We start from the raw sequence: 21,797 nt of genomic DNA, 5'->3' as shown, positions 1-21,797 counted from the left end.
AAATCAACTTGGACCATTTCCAGCACAAATCCAGGTTTTCTCACCCTCCCCCCACACACACACAAACTCACTCTCCTGCTGGTAATAGCCTATCCAAAGTGACCACTCTCTTTACAATGTGTATGATAATCAAGGTGGGCCATTTCCAGCACAAATCCAGGTTTTCTCACCCCCCCCCTTTTTTTCCAAAAACCACACACACAAACTCACTCTCCTGCTGGTAATAGCTTATCCAAACTGACCACTCTCCTTACAATGTGTATGATAATCAAGGTGGGCCATTTCCAGCACAAATCCAAGTTTAACCAAAACATCGGGAGGGGGGTAGGAAAAAACAAGGGGAAATAGGCTACCTTGCATAATGACTTAGCTTAAGTCTCAATTTAAACAGGAGAGTGAGTTTGGGGGGCGGGGGTGAGAAAACCTGGATTTGTGCTGGAAATGGCCCACCTTGATTATCATGCACATTGTAGGGAGAGTGGTCACTTTGGATGAACTATTACCAGCAGGAGAGTGAGTTTGTGTGTGTATGGGGGTGGGGGGTGCGAAAACCTGGATTGTGCAGGAAATGGCCCACCTTGATTTTCATACACATTGTAAGGAGAGTGATCACTTTAGATAAGCAGGAGAGTGGGGTGGGAGGAGGTATTGTTTCATGGTCTCTGTGTATATAATATCTTCTGCCGTTTCCACAGTATGCATCCGATGAAGTGAGCTGTAGCTCACGAAAGCTCATGCTCAAATAAATTGGTTAGTCTCTAAGGTGCCACAAGTACTCCTTTTCTTTTCACCTTTTAACAGCAGGTTTCTACTCAAAATCAGTGAGGATTACAGCTCTTAATTGTTTTTATAAATGTTGCTTTTGCTCTAATGAAAATTGACAACTCAGAATGAAAGACTGTACCAAACAATGTTATCCATTTTTAATCCATATAAAAATAAGTAGTTATTTCTTGGAAGGGAAAATCTTTACCAGTAGGGTTGTGTGTTCATTTTTGGGGAAGATGAAAGTTGTGGCTCTGGCAATACTGACTGCTCCAGAGAACATCATTTGCCCCTAAAGTAGAGTAGTCAGCCTGGAACAAGCAAATGTGTGACTGACCTCTGCAAATGTTCTCCCTCTTCAGCATAATGCAACTGTGATCCCATAATGATGGCCACTTTTATAATTACCTATCAAGGTGTACAAAGAGGCAGGTGCCATTAATAGCTACCTATTGATAGGATCTTAGAAAATGCAAACAATCAGCTAGCATGTCTTTCTCTGTTTTATTTTGCCTGGCATAAATTTGAAATGAAATGTCTCTGCAATGGGCTAAGTAGAATGGAGTTAGCTCAAAAACAAAACTGTTGCTATGAAAAAGCATGGCAAAAGGTGCAGTTTTCACCTTGGGCCCTCCAAAGTAATGGAGACTAGGACATAGCTATTTTTAAATTGCATGAGCAATGGGTAACTGAGCTACAGCTGCATAAAAAAAACCACTACAGCTGTGTAAAAAAAAAGTCTGATTTTTATTTATTAACCCAATGTGAGAATTTAATGCAACTAACAAGTGTGCGCTCTTTATTCTTCCTTTTCCTCTCCATGTGTGATAGTGTAGCAGAACGATTTATAATCCAAGTTTCCTGCTGCATCAATAGGGGAACTCTTGAACATCTGGTCTATCTGTATACCATTAAAAGAAAAGAACATTGTTATGTTTTTCCAAAGCAGTCTTTTAGCAACTTCCAACTTAAAACTCCAGCATGGAAGCAAGTATCTGCAGCCTCTTACTCATTCTTATTTCTGAATTATTTTGAAAAATTAATAGCATTTAACAGCTTGAAACAGATGATGCTCTGTTAGCTAGTAATTCAGTAGGCCTCTACAATGTGAATGTTGTAACAATGCGTTAGTGGTAATTCCTAAAGCCACTAAGTAAAAGGATTTCAAAACACTCATTTCCCTCATCCAAGAGACGTTATTTTAAACAGAATAGTCTTGCTGCCTTTCTAGGAAGCAACTGTCATTATATACCAACATGCACTTGAGTGACAGATACTGTAGTATACAAACCTCTTCAGCAGTGAATTTGTCAGCCTGTGTCATCATCATGCGTTTTAAGCTAGTTAAAACAGACACAGAGAGAAGATTAATTAGATGACGCTAAGTCAGGGTAAGGATAGCACAGTCACAGTTCCTCACAATGAAATAATTATAGAATACTTTATTTTTCAACCTTGTCTTTGGAATATTTTAAGTTATAGAAAAAACCCCTCTGCTACCATTCTATTTACTGTGTAGTTAAATTGTTTACCTTTAGACAGCTGGCTAATTCCCAACTAGATAACACCTGCACACTGTTCAGTTGTGGTTTTAGCTCAGTAAGTACCAGTTTGGAAGGGCAGTGAGTGTCCTTTGAGCAGAAAGTAGGGTAGGACTCTTGCCTAGAGTGAATCCAAGCAGCTGTTCTCTACTCATTCCTTAGGTTTGGACTTAGGTCCAATCTATGTACAAAGCTGGAGTGCTTTAACTAATGGTGCAATTTAATACCAATTTAATTAAAACAGTACAACTTTGTACTGGTTTAAACCTGGCTAATATTAGTTTAAATTTACAGGCACAAGGTATCCTGATATAGACACTTAAGCATGCAGCTATAGCAATTTGTAGTGGGGTTGCATCAGTTTAACTAGGTATACAGATCTAGTTAAACTCATGCAAAACAGTGTGCAGTCAAGCCCTAGCAGGGATAAGGCAGGATCACCTATATGTCGCAGCAAGAAGAGAACTGTTGCATCTGGCTGGAAAGCATCCCTAGAAGAGTCATGCTACTGCCCTTTGCAGGATTAAGAAGGATGTAAAGGAAGATATGGAGCTGATGGGGAGTGGGGGTGGTACGGTGCGGAGGGGGAGAGAGAGACTGAGGAGTTCACTTGTCTCAGGTTTATATACCACAAAGCCCAAGATTAATTAAAAAAAAAGTTACAGGGAAGAATAATTTAAAACTTAGACAATGAGAAAGTAAAAGGATATATACAAATCCAGTTCAGAGTTTAAGCACCCACTGGGTTTTACTACTTACAGATTTTCATGCTGTGCTAATAAAGGAAATTTATTTAGCCTCTCATAGGAACTTGAGCATTAGTGAAAAACACTAAACACCCATCTGCAAATGTTCAAGATGCTTCTTATGCAAACAGCTTAAATATGCAAGCTAATATTTAAAAAACAAAAAATGTCTCTGGCATGCTCCCTAGAGAGGAGAATGGAAAGTAAACTTGCCACGCTTTATCCCTGCAGAAAAACTATTTTAATAGTTTTATTGTCACTGAATATACAACAGTTTAATTCAATGTTGTCCATTTGTACAAATGTATGGAACACAGAAAAATTTCTGACAAATATAAAGTTTTTAAACGGTATCTGGTTTGCTTAGTGGGGAAAAGCACTAGTAATTATCTTCCTGGGCATTATTACAAAGTTACTCATTTGCTCTGGTCTTGCATTCTATTCCTGCACTTTATTAATTTAACAAATATCATTTGAAAATTATAAAGCTAGTGAGCTGAAAAAGAATGAATAAACCTGTTAATTTACCAGTTAATTCTCAACATAATCCAAAATACTTAGATCTCAACTGCCTACTATAATGTGACTATCATGATTCTTGATAGGCTTGATAAACTTGAAGTAAACTTACTAGTCTTTGTGAATGTGTCCTTTACCATCTGGATCAAACATTTTGAATGCATTTAGTATGGTCTCTTCCCCATCCATACCTGCAGAAAATAACAGATGCCAGTGTGGCTCAGCTGGTAAAACATTTCCCACTGGTTGGAATCTTTCACAAGAACAGTACTCAGGCCCAGTAGTACAATGGGTCTATGGTACTGGAAGTGCTGTCTCTACACGTAACAGCATTTGAAAGCTATAGAGGTGTGTTAGAGGAGGAAAAAATGAGAGAATGTATTTGGATTCCATTAGAAAAATGAAGCTGACTGAGCAATTTTAAGGGGGAGTGAAAATGTTAAGACTTTTTTAAAAGAGAGGGGGAGACTGCCTCTTCTGTATACATCCTCTTTGAGACATCAAATGAAGGTCACCTTTTTATTTCTGGTGTCTGCTCAGGTGTAAATTAGTCTATGGTCCTTCAAGAAATGACATGTTTACTGGTCAATATAACTTCACTGAATTATAGCACGCTCTGTAATATCAGGCAGTGGTGTAATTTGCATTTAGTCAGGGAACAATATACATACATTATTTTGAAAATCAGTCTGATATCCTAAGAAATATGAGCAAATTCTATTGTGTAAATTAATAATAAAAAGAATAAAAATTAGAGTTGCAAGGCCAATTTAAAAAAAAAAATAGGTAGCTAAAAATAGCCTCAAGTCCATCCTTAGTTGTCTAAATAATTGGTTAGATATTTCAAAAGTGCTGAGAACCTAGATGCTGTTATATATTAATGTTTAGCTGTTGTATTTGTCTAAAGTGTAGTGCGGGGTTGGGGCTGACAGGCTTTATGAAGTCCCCAGGGAGCAGAGGTGGATGGCTATAGTAGCAGCGTGGCAGCCAAGAAACAACAATGGGGATAGATTAGTCTGCTCTGGAGAGAGTGTTGCATGGCAAGACAGTTTAGGAAGAAGTTAGAGCCATCCCGAGTGGTGGGCAAACTCTGCCAGGGTCTCGAAATGGCATTACAAGTTTCACAGAGATTTGCCTTCAAGCAGTTAAAAAACTTAAAACCTTAAAGAATTACTTGGCAAAAACTGGAGCTCATGTTCGAACACTATCTCCTAGCAGATGTCAGCTGGATCATGTCAATGTTAATCACTAATTTCCTTTTCAAATACATGTCATTATTGCCATGGAGTAAGGACTGACTCTTGCTACGTGCCCAGACATTTTAATTGAAAAATACCTATTGACATCTCTGATGCAGGTGAGCTTTGAGTATCATTTAGAATTACCAACCTTAAGAATGTTCTATGAGCAGTAAAGTTGAAGTAAATGATTAAAGCCTTTTCAAAAAGGTACTGGACATATGGGGAGGTTCGGATTAAGGCTTGGTGTACTACACTACACAGTAAAGTAGCTTACGTCAACCTAATTATGTCAGCGTACACATTACAGCCTTATCCCGCCAATATAAGTGCCCTACTACACTGACATAACTCCACCTCCACTAAAGGCATAGGGCTCATGTTGGTGTAGTTACACCACCTTACTTACATGAGCTGTTGGCTGTCTTGTCAATTTCATGGCTCCAGGGCCATGAAATTGACAAGAAAGCGGGGTAGCTATAGCTCAGCTGCCCCCAGCTCCTTGCTCCCAGCAGGCTGTGCCTGCCCAGCTCCCTGCTCAGAGAGCTGAGAAGCCCGAGCAGCTGCCCCTGTTCCCAGCTGGAAGTGGGGAGCTGAGAGCCCGAGGGACAGCTGGACTCCTGTCGGGGAGCTGTGCAGAGCTGAGCCCTGGCTCTCAGCTCCCCACACTGCCCCTCTTCTGTTGGTGGAAGTGCTCCTGGTGAGGATGCAGTGGCTGTAAGTCTACCTGAGATTGACATAAATCTGTATTATACACATGCCCTAAGGAACTTCTGAATAATGGTCTATATAGACCAGGGATGGGCAAACTACAGCCCATTAGCTCCCACTGGGGAGCGGGGTCTGGGGCTTTTCCCGCTCCAGCCGAGGCACTGGGTCGGGGGCCGCACCACGCAGCTCAGCCCCACTCTGGCGCTCCAGCCAGGGGCCGCACCATGTGGCTTGGTCCCACTCCGGCGCTCCAGTCAGGGCGCAGGGTTGGGGGGGCCGCACCACACGGCTCCCAGAAGCTGCGGCATGGCCCCACTCTGGCTTCTACGTGCACCAATGGCCCCCTTTGGCGCGCTAATGGGAGCTGCAGGGGCGGTGCCTGCGGATGGGGCAGCATTCAGAGCCGCCTGGTCACACCTCCACGTAGGAGCCAGAGAGGGGACATACCACTGCTTCTGGAAGCCGCTTAGGTATGCGCCGCTCAGAGCCTGCACCTCTCCCCACACCCCAATCCCCTGTCCCAGCCCTGATCCCCCTCCCGCTCTCCAAACCCCTCACTCCCAGCCCAGAGCATCCTCCTGCACCCCAAACCTCTCCCCAGCCCCACCCCAGAGCCTGCACCCCCAGCCAGAACCTGCACCCCTTTCTGCACCCGGGCCCCAGCCCTGATCTCCCTCTCGCTCTCTGAATCCCTCGGTCCCAACCTGAAGCACTCTCCTACATCCCAAACTCCTCATCCCCATCCCCACCCCAGAGCCCGCACCCCAACCCCAATTTTGTGAGCATTCATGGCCTGCCATACAATTTCTATTCCCAGATGTGGCCCTCAGACCAAAAAGTTTGCCCACCCCTGATATAGATAGTATTAAACTCACCAAGTAACTTTGCTCCAAAGAGATTCAAAAACATTGTGAAATTAATGGGTCCAGTGGCTTCCTTGAGCATGGATTCTAGCTCCTCATCTTTTACATTTGTTTTACCTAAATTAAAGGAAAAGGTCTTTCAGTGTACAAATACCCATACTATTTAGAGTTATAATAGACAAAGCACCCATCTTTGGTTCTAGGCACCTTTACCAACATGTACTCACTGTATAATTGCCCCCCAAAATAGTTTAATCATTTCAAGACAGCTTTCCACTTATTTTCTTTATTTTGCTTTGTAACTTTCTACAATTCTTTAAATAGAATCCCCTCTGGGGGAGGGATAGCTTAGTGGTTTGAGCATTAGTCTGCTAAACCCAGGGTTGTGAGTTCAATCCCTGAGGGGGCCATTTAGGGATCTGGAGCAAAAAAAAAAATAAAAATTGGGGATTGGTCCTGCTTTGAGCAGGGGGTTGGACTAGATGACCTCCTGAGGACCCTTCCAACTCTGATATTCTATGATTGGATAAATGACTTTAGTACCATAGCACTGCTAATGCTCTACAAAGTCAGTCTTGGCCAAATGTAGGGAATCACTTTGTAGTGGGTGGGGAATGGAGTTCAATAGCTGTAGTTGGCTTCTGAAAAGAAGAGCTGCAAAAATCTGTCAAAAGGAGTTGATAAAGCTGTATGGCTGTACAAATCATGCCTTCCAGTTACAGGATGATTATGGGGAAAATGTATACATGAGGCACCACTAATGACCACCAACCAGATCTGCAGGTGTCAACTAGAAAAAACAAAAGAGGCTCAAAGGGAGAGTATGCAAAATGGATTGGTTTTAGGTAACACATGCATGCAAGTTTCATAGGACTTTCCTCCTTACAGTAGATGGCTCTTTAATCTAGCAGAAAAATCGTTGGAAACTGAGGCTAGACAAATTTAGAAGATGCAATTTTTTTGGCTAGTGACGGTAATTACCCATGGGAACAACTTAGGTAGTGATGGAATGGATTCTCCATCACTTGCATTCTTCCAATCATTTCTCGAAGAGATGCTATAGCTCAACCAGAAATTACGGGCTTTATGCAGGAATCACTGGGTGAGGTTCTGTAGCCTGTGTCATGCAAGAAATCAGACCAGATGATCATAGCTGTCCCTTCTGGCCGTAAAATATATTAATTCACTCTTTTTTAAAGGGGGGAGGGGTTTCTAAGGATAGGTTAGTGGAGCTCAAATATTATGGAAAATGTGGGAGTTATAGTCCTAAAATACTTCAACATTTTAAAAAGAAACCTTCAATTTTCTGCACTAATAGTGTGACACTATCACAATCCTGATACAGTGTTTGGAGAAATTACTGTAGAATTTGGCCTAACAGAGACAGGAGTAAACTGAGAAACTGGAATTCAGTTTACAATCCCATCTGCTTCCAAAGTTAAAAGGTGTTGGGTCTCTGGAGCTCTGGGTATGTTCTATCTCTATCAGGTCTACAAATTCAAATATTTACCATGTTAAATAGTCCACCACTTAGCACTTACAACTATGAGTTTAAAGTGAGTAAGTGTACATTAGTAAAGTATATCTCTGCTCTAGTGTACTTACCCAAAGAAGCATAGATATCTTTCAAGTCTTCTTTATCTATGAATCCATCTCTGTTCTGATCAATTAATGTGAAAGCCTACATGACAGAATAAATATACACATAATATATTCATGGTTTTATCTGTTATAGCTTTAGAAAAGCTTTATGTGTATCTGTGTTCAAATACAAGTTTGAACTAAGAGGGAACTGTATTTCCCTATTATTTTTTTACAGTAAATACACATTCTTTAGTAAAAAGTTACATGAAAAATGTGTATGCCCAGCGTGCTAAGCTTTTACTTGTCATATTTCATATTTTCATTTCATTACTTACTAAAAAGTGATGGTTTTGTTTTGTCTCTTAATCAGACTTTAAACTGCAAATCCCTCTCTTTTAATAATAAGTGTAAAGTGAGTATGAATTCTTTTTAAAACAACTCTTATACTAGGGTGCTGAATATTTTTCAGAACAATATTACTCAACTTTGGATTGCTGGAGAGCCATTTGATCATTGAACAGACTCTGAGAACCAGAAGACAGTCATACTGATGTTTAGACATTGTGTTTTGTTGTTGCGTCTCAGTATCATTGCATGGTAATACAACAATGTGACACAAATATTATATTCTGAGCGTGCTCATGATTATATTGTGGCTATGACTCTATTTAACACTCTTTCCTGTTCCTTAACTTTTTCTTGTTGCTGGCAGTGAGGAGGTACATGCGGCACCTGTTTCTTGGCTCATCTGCCTTTCCCCACTCCATATCTGCTTGCTGAGCACTGTGTGTAACATGTCAGGTACCGTGGAAAATCCTTTGTGATTGATCTGTGTTGATCATGGTTGTTCTGATGGAGATAAGACAGCACAAGGCTACTCCCAACCAAGAGCTAAGTGCATTGCTGAAGCCATTAAGTACCACTGCACACGATATGAATTGTTGCTTTGGCAGAGACAAAGACACAGGATATCCTCATATTATGTGGAGAGAGGTCTGAACCAAAGGCACAGACCAGAATCCATCCCACCCTGTTTAACTCTTAAGTCAGTTAATGAATGTGCTTTATATAACAAGCTGACTAGAACCCATTTCTGAACATGTACAACCTTTGAGAAATTCAGGTCCCAATTCTGTATCTGTGACCTGTCTCATTCAAATATATACACCTCCTATATTGTCTTACTTCCTTAAATTCTTGGATCTGTGTCTGCTCAAAGTTGGAGAAGACATTAGAAGACGCTCTCTGAGCACGTTTGGCACCACCTTCCTTCTTTTTGGTTTTTCTGCTAGCCTGAAAAGAGATGAAAGAATAATTTTGATCTACACTGGGAAAGAATAAATATATCATTTACTCCATTGTTCTTCTGAAATACACACTCCAATTAATACTTGAAGAACAGCAAAACATAAGTTAAAACTTTCTTTCTTTGCTAAGATACTACTCTTAAACATTCATACTTTAGATTTCAAAATTACTGCAAACACAATGCTCTCTCTCAAATCATAGTCCTTTTCCTAGGAGTATCATGCAGATAAATGCCCTGGTCTCCCACCAGAACCATGGTTTCCCACATGGGTTGAACTTACCATCGTTACTGGAGAGAGCTGCTGTGCCTTGCTGTCTTTGGGAATCTTACATTATAAAGTGCCTCTCCTAGGGAGGGGTGGGGCTAATCTTTGCAGCTAGCATGTCCCAAAGGAGATGTCAAACTTCTGGCTCACAAGACTTGCTCCATACATGGACAGACTTCCAACATATCCCCTGGTCTCTAGTGGATAAACAACTGTTGCTTATACTTGAAATCTCCTTAAGTGATCTGCTGTCTAGATTACCAGTGATGAGCTAAAATAGTGATGGTAGCACACTATGATGTTACTATACATAACACTGCATAGCAGCTGTACTCAGTAATGGTAAATTTCTCTGGATTCTCCTAAACGTATGTCTCTCTTAACTGCAGAGGTATGGGATTTAAAAGACTTTAAAAATAATTATTTTGGAAAACTGTTACCTTTCTCCTCCTTCAGATCTATTGCATTCCTTATCTTTTGAATGGTTTATTTACAGATCCAGCAAGTTGCTGCGGGTGCTATCAGAAACAAATAATCATGTCATGCCATACACCTTCAATGAGAACTTTTATTTTTGAAGAACTTAATTGTTGTTTTCGTTCTGACTTTTTGATGGAGGAGTTTCCTGCAAATTAAGCCTTCCCTCCTACCAACCTACATGCAGACCTCTCGACATAGAGCACACAATGCTCACATGTCCCTCCAAGAGCCCATTCCACCTGCTCCAATCATATTTTTGAAGGGGCCGCTCCCATTATATAACTAACATATTGATACACAAAATACATACCAATTGTACAAATACAACACACAAATATAAAAATGATCTTAAGACATTCAAAGCTATAACTAAATGTAAACTATACAACTTCATTTTCAGCACTACCCTCAGTGCTCAAAAATGTAGTAGTCATCATTAAAAAACATGCTGTGACAATATCAGTCATAGCTCCATGAAACGTTAGTGTGTTTTGTGAAACAGCTTTAAAGTGAGAAATAAAAGAATCATGATTGTAACTGAACTGATCCTTTCATAAAAGATAAATACAATTCACGTATCCAAGGTTTTTGAGTGAACTAAGCCTAGTGTGAAATTACCTGTGAAATGTCAATTAAATTAATTTCATTTTATATTATCATTAGTTAGCATTCAAATACACTCTGGAAATCAAAATAGTGCATCAACTCTATGCATGCAAATATCTAAAAGAGAGAGAAATAATTAAATTACTGGTTAGAGAGTTATCCATGTCCTCTCAAGACAGTGGGTGCTTTGGGGGATATTTTTATACATAACTTGACCTTTGCCTAATTTTGCCCGTAACTTTATTTTTACTGGAAACTTAGTATTGATATTTATTGGGGAAAGAAGAATAGTGCTCTGTTTTTAAGGTATCAGTAAAGCTATATAGCTCTCTCAAATATTTTGTCAGTAGGTTTTAAAAGCAGTACTGGGAATATTAGTATTTCTCATGTTCTGCGAGGAGTGAATCAGGCCCCTGCCTCTGTGGCAGTGCAGTTCCATTGTTCCATAGAGGGGGTGGATTCTAAAGGCCATGGATCTCTCTTGTGGAATTGAGTCAGCTAAAGGCTTCACGTGCACGATCACTCAGGGTGGGATGTCTTGAGGGTGATGGGGTGACAGGACTGGTTTCTGTATGCTCCACTGCTCTTGTCTCGAGGAGGGCTGAAGTAGCCTTCCCTAGCAGCTCTGCAGACTTGTGGCAGGGACAAGCTTCCCTTTTCCCACCATGACTCCCCTACAGCCTTAGCCCAGCTACTCAGGCTGGTTCATGGACTGAGGATTGCCTCCCAAGAGCATAGGAGAAAAACATAAGTTGAATTTTACCAAAGTTGCAGTACATCCAGGGTACAGTTTATAACAGGACATTCTAAGCTGTGTACATTGTGAAGAACATAGGTATTGTCATACAGTAACAGATCAACAGTCCATCTAGCCCATTATTTTTCAGTGATTTATGGCAGTGCTTCAGAGAAAGATGTGGTGGTGTGCTTTCATCTAACTACATAATCTATTCCACGGGGGGGAATATTTCTTCCTGAACCTAACTAGTGACCAGCTTATGCCTTGATTCAGTGAGAGCTCTTTGATTTGATAATCTAGTTTATATATCTGCAGATGCCATTCCTATTTATAAAAATATCTAATATTTTAAACATTTTGTTGCAACAATATTGACAGAGGGTTTCACAGCTTAATTCTACATTATGTGTAGCAGTCATTTCTTTTATCCATTCTAAACTTGTTGCGCTTTAATTTCATCAAGTATAATTTTGTTCTTGTTTTATGGGACAGAAGTAGGAAATGCTGAGCCTGATTCTCCTTTGCCCTGAACCTGTTTGTCATCTACACCAGCGCTTCATGAGAATGACTACACCAGGGTGCAGTACAATAGAAAATCAGGTCTGCTGCCACCACAATGGGAAAATGCAGCTGCTCCCTTGAGGTTTTGCTCCCCTTTGAAGTATCTTCAAAAGTGAGAAGGGAACTATGTAAATAACTTACATTGCCCCTACACACACAAATAGATTGCACATTTCCATTATGCAAAAATGTGATTTGACACCTCCATTTTAAACTCATGTTAGTTTAAATAAATGTAAGTAAAAAAAGTTTAGAAAAAATATCTTGAACTTCCAGCCAGGTTGAAGACATAAATTTACAAAGGGAAATAAATGTTATGGGTGGTATAGTTAACTTGTGCTGTATTGAAGAACTCTATGGGAACTCTAATTGGCAGGACTCCAACAGTGCCTCACAGCAAAGGGCTAATTCATTCTTATTCTGTTTACTTGACTTTCACAACCCATTGCACAGAAAATATTTAAATGATTCTAGCGGTGGTCTGAAAAAGGTAAACAAAAAGGCATAAAGAGGATTTTAAAATATAATTCCAGCATGCATTAGAGGTTCTTGAAACAATATGAAATTAAGTTGTAGATATAAATATATAATTGTAGGGTTTTTGTATATTTTAATATAGCTATCTGAACATTTCCCTAGAAATCACAGGATAAAGCTTTTGAAAATGAAAATATAAACTATCCAAAGTAACTGTTAATGAGAGACATTTTGCTTTTATCTGTTCTTAATTAACATAATTATTATGAAATTGTACAAGGAACTATGTAATCAGTCTAGCTTTCCCTCAAGCCAAGCTAAGAATGTATAGTGAGATGATTTTTAAGAGGACTTTATTTAAAAATAGTTTCTTACGTTGGATCAGCAGGAAGCATGGAATGGCAAAATCTAAAGATAACACACCAGTCCTTAAACCAGGGCCCTCAGAGAATATCAGAATACAGCATAATTAGCAAATGTTGTGTTTGCAGCTGCCTCTTCTACTGAGAGATGAGATGAGAGAGACTGCTTCTTTCACAGATAATGTGGCACGCTAGACTAAGACACAAAAAAGTTTCTAATATACTACACTTCCTTATAATATACATGTGCCTTCCACAATATGTAAGTTAGACTTCAATTCTGCAATGGATACCTTGTACAGCTATGCTGGTCTGTGTTAGTAGTTCACAATGCAGGAGTAGGCACCAAAGGGTTGAATCTGATGAAGTGGGTTTTAGCCCACAAAAGCTTATGCCCAGATTAATTTGTTAGTCTCTAAAGTGCCACAAGGCCTCCTCCTTGTTTTTGCTGATACAGACTAACACAGCTACCCCTCTGAAACCTGGCACCAAAGGGAAACACTTGTAAACATGTTTTGTTTGTCATTTAAATAAAAATGTCTGTAGATGGAGTTCATACAGTACTTCTTCAAGTTGGGGACAATACATTCAGTTTGATTCTTTTCTGATTTTCTCGCTCATCTGCAACTCTAGATTCAAAGGCATTTGGAATAGAGCTTAACTGTTTTAGCATGTCATCACACCGTTGGTAATTCAAACTAAGAGAGCTGCTGCAGGAACAGGTTTTATATATTTAATATTTTTTTTAAAAGTCACCTAGAATTTCTTTCATATAGAATAAAAGGAGTGTAGAGATAAAGAAAAATAAATGAATGAAAAATACCGGCTGATTGTTACTACATGAGGTCACCGGGCGCAGCGGGCGCGAAGGAACGTTAGTGGGGCCACAAGCTGCGCCTGCGGCGGAGGTCCCCGCACCCCCGAAACCTCCTGCGTCACCCGCCCCCGACAGGCTTACCCAGGCAACTGACTCACACGCACCAGAGTCCCACCTCCCCGGCGCTTGCACGTCACACACACCCCTGACACACTTGCACCCCTGACACACGCACACCAGAGTCCCACCTCAGTAATGAACTTTCTCAGCCATTTAGCAGGCGCAGTTCTGGAAATCTGGTGATTTTATGTGACACGATACCCTTCTGTGTGTAGGTGATGAATATACCGTTCCTTATTTGCACACATCGCAAAGTAAGTGGGTTGTGACCCTGCACTCCGTGTCCTTGGCACACACACACCATGTCAGACGCAAGCCCTCTGTTGTTTTCCCTGCCCAGAAGAGGTGCCCAGGGGAGTGACTGATAAGCAGGGCAGAGGTGGCCACTGCCACCGTGGGATTCAGGAAGGGTGACCAGATTAAACGGAGAAAATATCGGGACACATGGGAGAAGGGGGAAAAAAAAGCGGCCGGAGTTGCCGAAGCAACACACACCCCCACACACACCCCACGCTGCGGGACAAAGACCTAAAAATTGGGACGCCTGGTCACCCTAGATTCAGGGCCTGGGTAAACTGTGTTAAACAGCAGAAGTGGCCAGGGCTAGTGTTCAAAACTGCTGTGACACGTGGAAGCATGAGAGGTCTTGTGTGTATGCGTGTGACGTGCAAGTGTCGGGGGGCTCTGGTGTGCGTGTGGCAGGGGTGTGTGTGACGTGCAAGCGCCGGGGAGGTGGGACTCTGGTGCGTGTGAGTCAGTTGCCTGGGTAAGCCTGTCGGGGGCGGGTGACGCAGGAGGTTTCGGGGGTGCGGGGACCTCCGCCGCAGGCGCAGCTTGTGCCCCCACTAACGTTCCTTCGCGCCCGCTGCGCCCGGCTAACGGCTCTGCACGCGGGCCAGGGCGGGACGCTCCCCTCTCAGGCTGCCCCGCCCCGCCCCGCCCCGCCCTCGCCCTCGCCCTCGCCCTCTGCTGCTCTACCGGGCAAGCACAGGGGAAGGAGCAGGTTCTCGCCTCGTTGTGAGGCGCTGGGGGCGGAGCTAGGCAAACCCGCCCGCTCCAAGAAGGGAGAATCACCCTCGCTCCCAGCAGCCCTGCACGCGCCCTTGTTTGTCGCGCGCGCGCACACACACACACCTTCCTTCCTTCCTTCGCCTCCACGTTCCCGTAATTCTCCGCGGGGGTGGGCTCTCTTTGAACGTCACTTCCGGCTCCTTCCGGTTTCAACGAGATGGTTCCTCCGGTGCAGGTGTCGCCGCTCATCAAGGTAATGGGGCTGGACGCGTTGTCCGGGGTTGCTGGGGCTCGAACCGGCTCCCTCGGCCCCGCCAGCCCCCTGGGGCGGAGCCGGGCCAGGCCCGGCCCGGCCCGGGCGGGGGAAGGTGACCCTGGGGGAGGTCAGAGCTGGGCCTCCCGGGGGATCGGCCCAGATCGGGCTGCGCCGGCCCCTCCCCCGCTGCCTTAGTTCGTGTCTCTGAACCGCCTCCTGGCTGCGGGCCCGGCCGGCGCTGGGCGCCTCTTCAGTCCGGGGAAACGGGCCGGCCTTGGCGCCGCCTCCGCGCCCCCGTCGTCTGTTAGCGGGCGGGGGCCGGTCTCTGCCGTGTAGTAAACTGCTCCGTGTACGAATGTGCTACTGGTAGCAGTTACTGATACGCTAGACGGTAAGAAACTGCTATGGTAGCAAACGGCTACCCGATGTATCAAATCCCTACAGGTAGCAGCTTCTTGCACTGTACTGTGTGTGAAATTGTGACGTGTAGAAATTATTTGTACATATAGATTGTAAGAAGCAGCTTTTGTGAAAAGATGCTACTTGATTCTTACATACTTGAAAACCGTTCTCGTGCTTCAATTTTTCCTTATAGGTCATGTTTTCTAATCTTAATTTTTTTTTTCTGAACTTTCTCCAATTTGACCGCATCTTTCCTGAAATGTGGTGCCCACAACTGGACACAATACTCCAGTTGAGGCCTAATAAGCGCAGAGTAGAGTGGACATCCCAGAGTGATGTTCTGGTTTTTGCAGCAGCGTTACACTGGTCACTCATATTCAGTTTGTGGTCCACTAGGACCCCATAGATCCCCTTCCACAATACTCCTTCCTGGGAAGTCATGTCCCATTTTGTTTGTGTGCAGCTTGTTATCATTCACAAACTTTATAAGTGTACTCTCTGTGCCATTATCTCAATCATTGATTAAGATTTTGAATAGAAACTTTATCCAGAACTATTCTCTGGAGAACTCCACTCATTATGCTCTTTCAGCCTGTGAATCACTGATAACTACTGTCAGAACTGTTTTCCAACTAGTTTTGCACCGATCATATTTTAGCTAGGTTGCATTTCCATAGTTTGTTTTGGGAAAGTCATGGGAGACTGTATCAAAAAGCCTTACTAAAGGCAAGATGACCACTCTTCCCCCCCACCCCCCATCCACAAGGCTTGTTACACTGTTAAAGAAAGCTATCCTTTTGGTTTTTACATGTGAGACTGCTTGAATTACCTACATCAGATATCCTTTCTTAGCAAAGTAGGACCTGCCACTGCTGCAGGTAGCACAGTCCTACAGATAGCATTTTCACACACATGTGTAAGAAACAGCAAACTGTAGGGATGTGCTGCTACCTGTAACACTGCAATCTGATGAAGCTAATTCCTACAGATACCTATGGTGAGAGAAACTGCTATCTGTAGGAATTAGCTTCATCAGATTGCAGTGTTACAGGTAGCAGCACATCCCTACAGTTTGCAGTTTCTTACAAGCATTTGTGTGTGTGAAAATGCTATCTGTAGGACCGTGCTATCTGCTACCCTTGGCCCGTGCCACTTCCCGCAGCCCCCATTAGCTTGGAGCAGCAAACCGCAGCCAGTGGGAGCCATGATCAGTCAAACTTGCGGACCTGGCAGGTAAACAAACCGGTCCGGCCCACCAGGGGCTTTCCCTGAACAAGCGGCGGACCGGCTTTGAGAACCACTGGTGCAAACATAGCCTCAGTAGGTTAGATCAGACAAAGAGGAACTGCATAGATTAGACATTGGAATGCCTGTGCCTTTAAGAACCCAGCCTTGGGAAGCCGATGCTGAGAGGTGCTGTCTGTGAGAGGGGAAATAAAAAAGCCCCTTTGCCCCCACCATTTTTGCAAACACTGATGTCTCAGTCCCGTTGGGGTAACCGTTACCCCCTGTGCCCCTGCCTGTGCCAGGTTTTACCCTCTGCCAGCACCTCACCACGAGCCTAACTCCTGCTCCTCCCCCCCATCCCTGATTTTTGCCCTTTAACCCCTCTCCTAATGCTGCCTCCAGCTGCTTAACCCCCCGAACAGTCAATTTCTGCCCCTGCTCAGACCCTGGCCACCCCTCTGCTCCGATTCGCCCCCTTTGCCCCTTTTTAACTCTTGTAAATAGCAGTCAGCAGAATTTTTACGGTCAATAAGGACAGGGTGAAGGGCAATGGCTTCAGCAGATGTTACTGAGCATGCTCAGTTCGTGTGACCATACAAAAAAGCCACTTGGATCAAATAAAAAAGCCTCTTCCTCCTCCCCCCAACAAACTTTTCAAGCACTAGTGTCTCAGTCTCACTGGGGTAACTGCTACCCCCTGTGCCCCTGCCTGTGCCAGGTTTTGCCCCCTGTCACTCTCTGCCAGCGCCTCACCCCTGGGCTTAACTCCGCCTCTTCCTCCCCTCATTCCTGATTTTGCCATTTAGCCTCTCCTAATGCTGCCTCCAGCTCCTTGAGCCCCCGACCAGTACATTTCCAGTCCCTGCTCAGACCCTGGCCACCCCCAGCTCCGATTCACCCCCTTTGCCACTTTTTAACCCCTGTCAAAAGCAGTCCCCAGAATCTTAAGGCTAATAAGGGCACGGTGAAGGGCAGTGGCTTCAGCAGATGTACTGAGCATGCTCAGTACACTGTAAGTAGCACATTCCTATGCAGAGCAATTTACTACACTACACCTGGCGCTGCGAGCTCAGGGTTGGTATCTGGGCCGGGCTGGCCTGGAGGAAACCCTCCTGAGCCACGCTTTAAGGTGGGGCCAGCCCTGGGCTGGTACCTATTCCTCCTCCCAGTGGCGTGTGGTGCCTGGGATCTCCGCTACCCAAGCCGCAGCTACCATCTAGCTTGTTCCACTGTCCAACAGCCAGAAAACCAGCATCCCTCTCTGTATGCAAAATAAAGTATTTCCTTCCTTCGGCAGTTCACCAGGTACTCAGCCCTACTGATTGGGATGCTCTACGGGAAGAAGCGATATGGTAAGTGCCAAAACTGCGTTTATTGCTGCAGGAGAAACTATTAAATTTCACTCACTGGCCACTAATATCTAAGACCCTGCTATATTCTGGTGGTCTCTGACGTATAGGAGGTCAGGTTAGATGATTTGGTAGTCCCTTCCGGCCTTAAACTCTGTGACTGTCTATTTTGACCAATCAGTTCCTAGTGTGATTAGCAGAATAAGACATAAGTCTGTTTTTTCATTTCTTTGCAGTGTTGTAATTGTGTGGGTCCCAGATGAGACAGACAAGATGGGTGAGATAATATATTTTATTGGACCAACTTCTGTTGGTGAAATAGACAAGCTTTTGAGCTACACAGAGCTCTTTTTTAGTGACCTGAAAAATAAAAGGTCCAATAAAAGAGATTGCTTCATCCACCTTTTCTTTTCATCTTGAATATAAAAACAATTTATTATCATTTTTATTAGACTATAAACTTTGAAATTACCTAAGTTATCAGTCAGAAGTTTATTAGTCTTTAATGATGCTGGTGTATTTGGGATTATATTTGCTAAATCCAGTCAACAGAAAAAAGATTAGGTATAATTAAACATTTGTTGGTAATTTGTCTACTTAGTTTGATGTCTTGAATAGTAAAGTGAGCATACATGAGGCTATACAAAATATTAAGCTTTTAATTATATATATTGTGTGGCACCTTGAAATTGGTGAGCATGTTGTCTGGCATGTGCATAAAGTTCTTGTTAGTATTAAATTTAGGCATGGCAAAGAAAAGCCTGAAGGAGGAATGTGAGGTCGCTTTGAAGATGTTTTTCAGGAAGCTTCTCCCAAGAGCAGCATAGGAGAGGAGAATAGCACAAAGGTGCTTGTTTGAAAACCTAACTGGTGAGGGAGGCTGTTATCACTGGCCGATCAGAGATTGGCATTTGAGTAACCTATGCAAAACTGCCTGAAATAGAGGATTGAACCACTTTGACTAAATCATAAGTCCTCGACAGCACTGGCATCTATGGCATTGTGCACTCTAAGTCAACGGTTCTCAAACTGTGGGTCATGATCCCTTTTTAATGGGGTTGCCAGGGCTGGCATTAGACTTGCCCAAGCCCCCCCGCCCGGGGCTGAAGTCCTTGGGCTCCCCTGCCACCCCCCACCTGGTATGGTGTGACTTGGGTGGGCTCAGGGTTTAGTTGCCCTCCTGTAGTTGTACAGTAATTTTTGTTGTCAGAAGTGGGTTGCGGTGCAATGAAGTTTGAAAACCGTCGCCCTAAGTGTTGAGGTTTGTTGCATCACTATAGCTGCCCCAGTATAAACACTGCACTGGTGTAAAGAGTTAATGCAGTTTTACACCAGTGTAGTATGTTGACACAAGATTTTTGCACTGCTGCATTTACACTGGTACAAAAAAGTATATGAGGCCAAAGTCCTTCCGTTTTAGGATGATGAGTCTACATTAAATGCCTTGGGTAGAGCAGAAATAGTTGCTTCTTAAGCTCTTGTTAATTAGCTGGCAAAAAGTTTGCACTTGTGGAAGGTGAAATGTATTTTTTCACTGACTTAAAGATGCAAAATTCTAAAGTATTTAGTGATAATTAACTTAAAACTGGAGCCAGTTGTATGCAAATTTTCCAAGTCCCACTGGCTAAATGAGATTTTTTTTTTTTCCCATTGAGGAGGTAGTTTCTAAAAGTCTTATGTGTAGAGTGCCTTAGATAAAAGGTTATAGGTAAATAACATTTTTGTTCAATGACAGACTACCTAAAGCCTGTTGCTGAAGAGGAAAGGAGAATAGAAGGTGAAGAGAAAAAGAAGCGTGAAGAATTGGAACGAATTGCAAAAGAATTGGCAGAAGGTATTTTTTTTTTTAAATGTTAGCATACCCATTCTGTACCCTAAAAGTACACAGAAAAATACTGTTTGAAGGTATCCGCTTTAAAAAAAAAAAAAGACACCATCAAGTGGCTTAGATGAACATGGATGAAAATGTTTTCACATGTGGCTTTTAATTTAAATGTCTTTATTAAAACCAATACCAACATGGTGGAAAATACAGATATCAGTGTGTTAGTGCATGATTATCAGAAAATAAAACTCAAAAAAACCCTATTTTAATGTAGTTGTCCAAGCTGAAACACAGTACAAACACTGTACATTTACAGTCCTAAACAGCAGAAAGGGTGACAAACCAGTTATTTTCAAGTACTCAATAGTAAGTCTTTATATTACAGGCAAATAGTTTAATAAATCCTATTTAATTTATTTAAAGTAAGGAGAATAAAATAATCAAACTTTGAGTTTTTTCATTTGAAGAAGAATCTCTTTGGGAAGATTTTTATTAGACGACAGGCTGAACTAGATGATGATGGCAAGATCCTTCTCGTTCTGTGTCTCAGTTTTCACTTCATATGAAGTTTGTACTAGTAAGCACCAGATATTAAGAATAAGCTGAAATTTTGCCCACAAGACTTTAACTGTCTTCTCACATCTCTATTATGCCAGGTGAGAATGGGCGCTAAATAGTAGGAAGGAAGGTGCTAAGTCAGTTCTGACTTACTGGTGTAATAACACCAGTTACTTCTCACATTCTGGATGTAGAGGCAGTAATGGAATGGGTACATAAAATTATTTTTAACACTTGCAGACTCTGTTGGTTGGCCTTGGCTGTGGAACAGCCTACTTAAAAAACTAATGGGACTTGTATGGAATTTTAGGTATGCGAAACTTAAATTTGGTTGAAGTGTGTTCCTGGGAGTAGCAACACCTTCAGAGAGACTGAGCATGAATCTTCAAAGCTCACACATTGTATTAGTACAGAGGTTACCAGACTTTTTTCTTAGGGTAGAGTCCTTCATTTTCATAAAGTGTATCATGGATTACATAATGGAGAGTGGGAAGATAGGTAAACTGCTTGCTTCCCATTAACAATTGCCTAACATCCCTGTGGTAAGGAGAGCAGTTACTTGCATTAAATATTTAAATGTTACTTTCCCATATATTATTGGCTCACTGAATGCAGGTTAGCGACTAGAAGTGAAGAGAGTCAGCAGCATGTGGCCCTATGCACAGACTACACTTTGGGAGTGTCTGTATTTGAAACGCTGAATTTTTGAAACATTGAAACTTTAAACCAAACAGCTTCAGAGTGAACACAAGGAAAATGCAAAATCATTTGCTAAAAGCTGGTTAGGGAGAACTGGCAATTTTCAAAGATTTTTTTTTTTAAAGCGGTCATCTTTTTCTTCACAGAGGCTTTGATATATCTGTGATGTGTTTGCATTGTAGAGCAGTGAGCTAACCTGACTCTCTCTCTTCCCTTTCAGCCAGTGAAGAGTCTATACTGAAATGAACAAATTGCATTGGACCTCATTTTCATCTTCAGCAAAATCTGAAGCCTTGAATTAGCTATGTTAAGTTCATTTAAGCACTATATTTACTGTTTCCATCAATAAATACTTGTGAACAGTATTAATTCATTGATTTTTGCATACACTATAGAAAGTACAAGTAAGAGGTATTGATGTAATGTAGGAATAAGCAAATATTCCTTTATGTATCTGGTAACGAAGCAATAACATCCCTTGTGCTAAAGTGACCCCAACATGTCTAAAAATGCAAAGTCACTAATTGAGGCTCTGTCTTGATGGGTGAAAGCAAGTTTAACCATGGTTAAAATCATTGCTACAGCATAAGCCTACAACTCCTGTATTTTTAACCATGTATTCAAATTCAGAACTGCCTTTCCAGTGTCAAACGTCAGATTGGACTGCCTGTACTCAGGTCTCATTATGTTACTGAGTGATGGGTGTTTCTAAAACTGTCTTGAAAATGAATTTTTTCTAATGAGTAAATCAAAAGGTACAACGTTGT

The 21,797-nt window shown here is 42.3% G+C and overlaps 2 protein-coding genes across 3 annotated transcripts; one reads left to right on the top strand and one right to left on the bottom strand.

Moving 5' to 3' along the window:
* Positions 1–1,493: 1,493 nt before the first annotated feature.
* Positions 1,494–14,967, bottom strand: MYL5 (myosin light chain 5). 2 transcript variants are annotated; one of them, XM_084629431.1, is made up of 7 exons: positions 14,838–14,967; positions 9,153–9,260; positions 7,989–8,064; positions 6,396–6,500; positions 3,684–3,762; positions 2,057–2,105; positions 1,494–1,666 (listed from the first exon to the last, which is right to left on the bottom strand). In XM_084629431.1, exons 1-7 carry the CDS (start codon positions 14,961–14,963, stop codon positions 1,565–1,567), a joined length of 645 nt encoding a protein of 214 aa, XP_084485557.1. In that variant the 5' UTR covers positions 14,964–14,967; the 3' UTR covers positions 1,494–1,564. The 2 variants fall into 2 exon arrangements, with proteins under 2 accessions (XP_084485557.1, XP_084485558.1); XM_084629432.1 differs by lacking the exon at positions 14,838–14,967 and adding an exon at positions 9,557–9,662.
* Positions 14,827–21,395, top strand: ATP5ME (ATP synthase membrane subunit e). The gene is made up of 4 exons (XM_084629433.1): positions 14,827–14,967; positions 17,897–17,951; positions 19,684–19,782; positions 21,251–21,395. The coding sequence occupies exons 1-4, from the start codon at positions 14,932–14,934 to the stop codon at positions 21,274–21,276; spliced, it is 216 nt and encodes a 71-aa protein (XP_084485559.1). The 5' UTR covers positions 14,827–14,931; the 3' UTR covers positions 21,277–21,395.
* The last annotated feature ends 402 nt before the right edge of the window (positions 21,396–21,797 follow it).

Source organism: Lepidochelys olivacea, assembly GCF_965140295.1.
Source record: "Lepidochelys olivacea isolate rLepOli2 genome assembly, chromosome: 5".
Lineage (NCBI taxonomy): Eukaryota > Metazoa > Chordata > Testudines > Cheloniidae > Lepidochelys > Lepidochelys olivacea.
Note: the sequence above shows the minus strand (reverse complement) of the source record. Positions and strands in the feature narration are given on the sequence as shown.